General features: G+C 47.6%; 2 protein-coding genes across 2 annotated transcripts; one reads left to right on the top strand and one right to left on the bottom strand.

The window, feature by feature from the left end:
• Positions 1 to 1,326: 1,326 nt before the first annotated feature.
• Positions 1,327 to 2,178, top strand: ACET3X_000638 (uncharacterized protein; the record flags this gene model as incomplete). Its single annotated transcript, XM_069447956.1, has 3 exons — positions 1,327 to 1,467; positions 1,539 to 1,579; positions 1,635 to 2,178. The coding sequence occupies 3 exons, from the start codon at positions 1,327 to 1,329 to the stop codon at positions 2,176 to 2,178; spliced, it is 726 nt and encodes a 241-aa protein (XP_069310880.1).
• Positions 2,179 to 2,396: 218 nt separating this feature from the next.
• On the bottom strand, positions 2,397 to 3,695 carry ACET3X_000637 (uncharacterized protein; the record flags this gene model as incomplete). The annotated part of the gene is made up of 3 exons (XM_069447955.1): positions 2,397 to 3,466; positions 3,522 to 3,608; positions 3,665 to 3,695. The coding sequence occupies 3 exons, from the start codon at positions 3,693 to 3,695 to the stop codon at positions 2,397 to 2,399; spliced, it is 1,188 nt and encodes a 395-aa protein (XP_069310879.1).

Below are 3,695 nucleotides of genomic sequence, written 5' to 3'. Positions count from 1 at the left end.
TTATAAGCCTTACTAAATTAATTATTAATAACTCTTAAAATAGTAATAATAATCTACTTCTAGTAATAGTACTTAAGAAACCCCTTAGTTATGTAGCTCCTATAGCTATCTAAAATTAAGAGGCGGTACTTCTATATAGGCTAGCGAATAGGTTTCTTTTAAAAAAATTTAGGAGCTTACTCTATAGATAGCTTTCCTGTAGTTATAGATAATAATATAGTAGTATACCTAATTTATAATAGTATATTTAACTAGAGAGCTTAAGTAAGTACACTTACTAGGTAGTAATACTATTCCTATATAGCTTAAGGATTACTTCTATCTAGTAATACTACTACTTCTATCTTTCCTTAAGGCCTAGCGTCTAGTAGTACTTAGTAGTAGTATCTACTTCTTTAGCTTATAGTTTATTACCTTTATTATATCTAGGCCTTTCTATATATTTATATAGATATTATTATCTTAACTACTTATATAAACTATCCTATAGTAGAAGTACCTAGTAATATTCTGTACCTACTTTTTAGTTACCTCATATAGTAACTTACCCTCCTCTTTACGCTCTAGATACTACTATAAATCCTTAATAATGAGTGGCGTGCTAGGACTGCTAGCCCCTAAGGGTTTGCACGAAAGACGGACAGTGAGAGAATTCATGCAAGGCAGAGTTTGGAACTTTCGCATGCGTCTCTACCATCGCTGTTACCGTTATAGGTTAGGCTGCTATCGCAAAAGCGGAAACGCCCTCCGTCAATACTGTTAGCCACAAGCGGCACAGTCGAACGTCGAATACTATTGCACGAAGGTTATAAAAGGCCAATTGGGCCTTAGAAGAATCCTGCTAGCTAGATCCGTCTTGGTAAGGACACGGTAGGCGCTTAGATGGGCGCGTCGGTTTCACATCACTACAGTCCGCAACAAGCAAGCGATAGACAGATTGATTACCGCATTAGGCGTAAAAAGACCACATTGTGGCTCGTGTCACGCCTAATGCGGTAATCAATCTGTCTATCGCTTGCTTGTTGCGGACTGTTCACATCACCCCCGTCGAACAACAGTGATTCGGCGATGCATCCCCAAATGGAACCGCGCGGTTAGTTAAACTATACCTTGACATATCACCTAGCGCCTCTTCCCATTATAGCAGTTAGCGTTCGCTTGACGCCTTGCCTAGATTTTACTGTGCCGTATTGGCCATTGCTATATAACCAAGACTTATTCCCGAGAAACCAGAGTCGTCTAAACCACCACGAGGCGGATATCCTACCATCCAATTCAAACCTTTTGTCATATCGTTTACCAATCACCGGGCGTGAAAACCGAACCATGACTACTACTTACCTTGGACCCTTGGTAGGCGGGAGGATCAACCAATACGCAAACTCCGCTGGCCAAGTCTATTACCACGATACTGTTGCAGGGACGACAAGTTATGCAATCCCGAACGGGTTCCAAGATGGCGCAGGGGTACGTTATTCCCGTCTCGTAGACCAGTCAACAGCTCCCAAGGTCGTGCCGCTGATAGTAATATCGGACAGGATACTTGGACCCTCGACACGACAAAGAGTTGGCCACTATGGTACGTACGGTGCATGGCGCATGCATTGCCAACCACACTGAACAATGCCCTCCAGGAACAACAGCAGAACGGGGAGGGCAGTCCTCATCAACCCTAACCCTCCTCCGCCTCAAACATACCTCGATGATATCAACATCAAGGCCGCCCTCGACCTTCTAGTTAGGGTACCGGACTCGGGTGAACACATCTACCGAAGGCCTATAGGAGACATCCTTCGCTTCATCTTCCCCTCGAGCGAAGGATATTCTGTCGTCCAGGAGACGGTGTCTGTCAACACCCACCCCGACTTCTGCCTCTTTAAGGTTTCTCAAAGGCCCGGCGGAACCCTATACCAATATGAGTTCATGCTCGTGGAATCCAAGAAGCCGGGAGAGGCTTGGGCATCCACAGAAGATCATCTCCACGATCATCTCGAAGGAAATGGGAATGATTCCAAGAATTGCTACGGAATGGTTCAGATTGGGTTGGATGTGCATTTTTACAAGTACGAAAACTCCAATTTCAGCAGGATTGGGGGACGGATGCACCTCATCAACGATGCCAACAACGTTGTAGTCTGGGGTCGACACATCAAGGATAACCCCATGCCGTTCGTGTAGACTAGCAGGTGGGTCGTCAATGGGAGTGACGGATATCGTACCGCCCATATCGGATGATCGTTGGATGGAGATCTTTCGGGTTTTCTATCGGTTTTGTAAGGGATATATAGGGAGTACGACTCACGATCCATCGATAGTCAATGCAATCGTCAAGCTTCCTACTGTGCGATAGATTAATAGATCAGATTGATATCTCACAATGGGCGTTTCGAACACGTTTACTTGTATGCTATACCACTAGGGTAGCCACCGAACCAAATATGCGACTCCACAGGAGTCCAAGGCGTTCTAGACCGACGGCCCTCTTCTCTTTCAATGTTTCGGTTGCCGCACTTCCATGTAAAAACTGACCCAGCGTCAAGTAAGCAGCCAACCCTGGCGCTCTCAATTGGTCCCGCTGATACCTTGTCAAGGATCGCATCCTGTAGCTCAACGGGGAGCTTGCGAAGAGGAGCCGTAGAGGCGCTGGTCTGCGTGGCTTGGAGGAGGAGCTCGATAGCTTCGTCAGAAGGAGGATGCATCCCATCAAATAGACGCTTGGGTTCCGTGTATCTTTCGAGCTCGCTGTTTATCCGATACAGAATAAGCTCCCGCACCGAGAGTATGAGGTAAGTGAGACTTTTTTCTGCCGAACCAGGAGTGGACTGGATCTGCTTCGCGAAATCCTTTCGAACCAGCGTGACCGCGTGCGGAGCATGCTGGCATATGACGATGGACGTCCCACCGACCCTGACAATGTGTCCACTTGCAAAGCCCCACTCTGGGAGGTTGTCTATCCAGACCAGGAAGCCGCCAGTGCCCTGGCGTGAGAGCGTTGCTTCTTCGACGGTAAAGTCCAGGGTAACAATCCTGACGATAGCATTGGCAAGCCTTCGAAACGTAGAGTTGTTGTAACGACCGCAGAGGACATGCCTCCACTGGAACGCAAAGTCGGCGAGTATCCTGGAGACGAAAGCCTTGCGCCGCTGTAGGCGCTGCAGGTCGATATCCTTGCGTCTCATTTTCCAGCACGGCGCTGGGTAGACGGATTGTAAGGCGTGCTTGGCGAGTGTCGGCGGTGGTTCGTAAGGCTCGAAATCGGAAATGGTTATGGAACGCTGGCGAACAAGGTTGAGAGGAACCCAAAGGTTGCGATCTCTCTGGTCCAATCGCAGAATATCGCGATCAAGGTCAAAGGTCCAGACCGCTCTAACGTGAGTCCATCGGCGGTCGTTAAAGGGTGTAACGAGGTCGTCCTGCTGATGCCAATCTCGGGCAACCTGCGAGTACAAAACATCAAAGGTGGATTCTACGTCTATGAGCGCTTTTCGCCGTCCATGCCGGGCGATGATGGTACTACGCACCTCTTGCTACGCCCACAAGCCTGCTTGAATACAATTGCAGCATGGCGCCATCTTCGGCAGAACGATGTGCAGCAAAATAGACAGTCCCTGGTATTTCGTGAGAAGCACAGGCCTTTTATGACTGTATTGTAATGGCAACGTACCCTGCAAGCTAAGGTTGATATACGCTGCCAT

The sequence above is a fragment of the Alternaria dauci genome, chromosome 1 (assembly GCF_042100115.1).
Source record: "Alternaria dauci strain A2016 chromosome 1, whole genome shotgun sequence".
Lineage (NCBI taxonomy): Eukaryota > Fungi > Ascomycota > Dothideomycetes > Pleosporales > Pleosporaceae > Alternaria > Alternaria dauci.
Note: the sequence above shows the minus strand (reverse complement) of the source record. Positions and strands in the feature narration are given on the sequence as shown.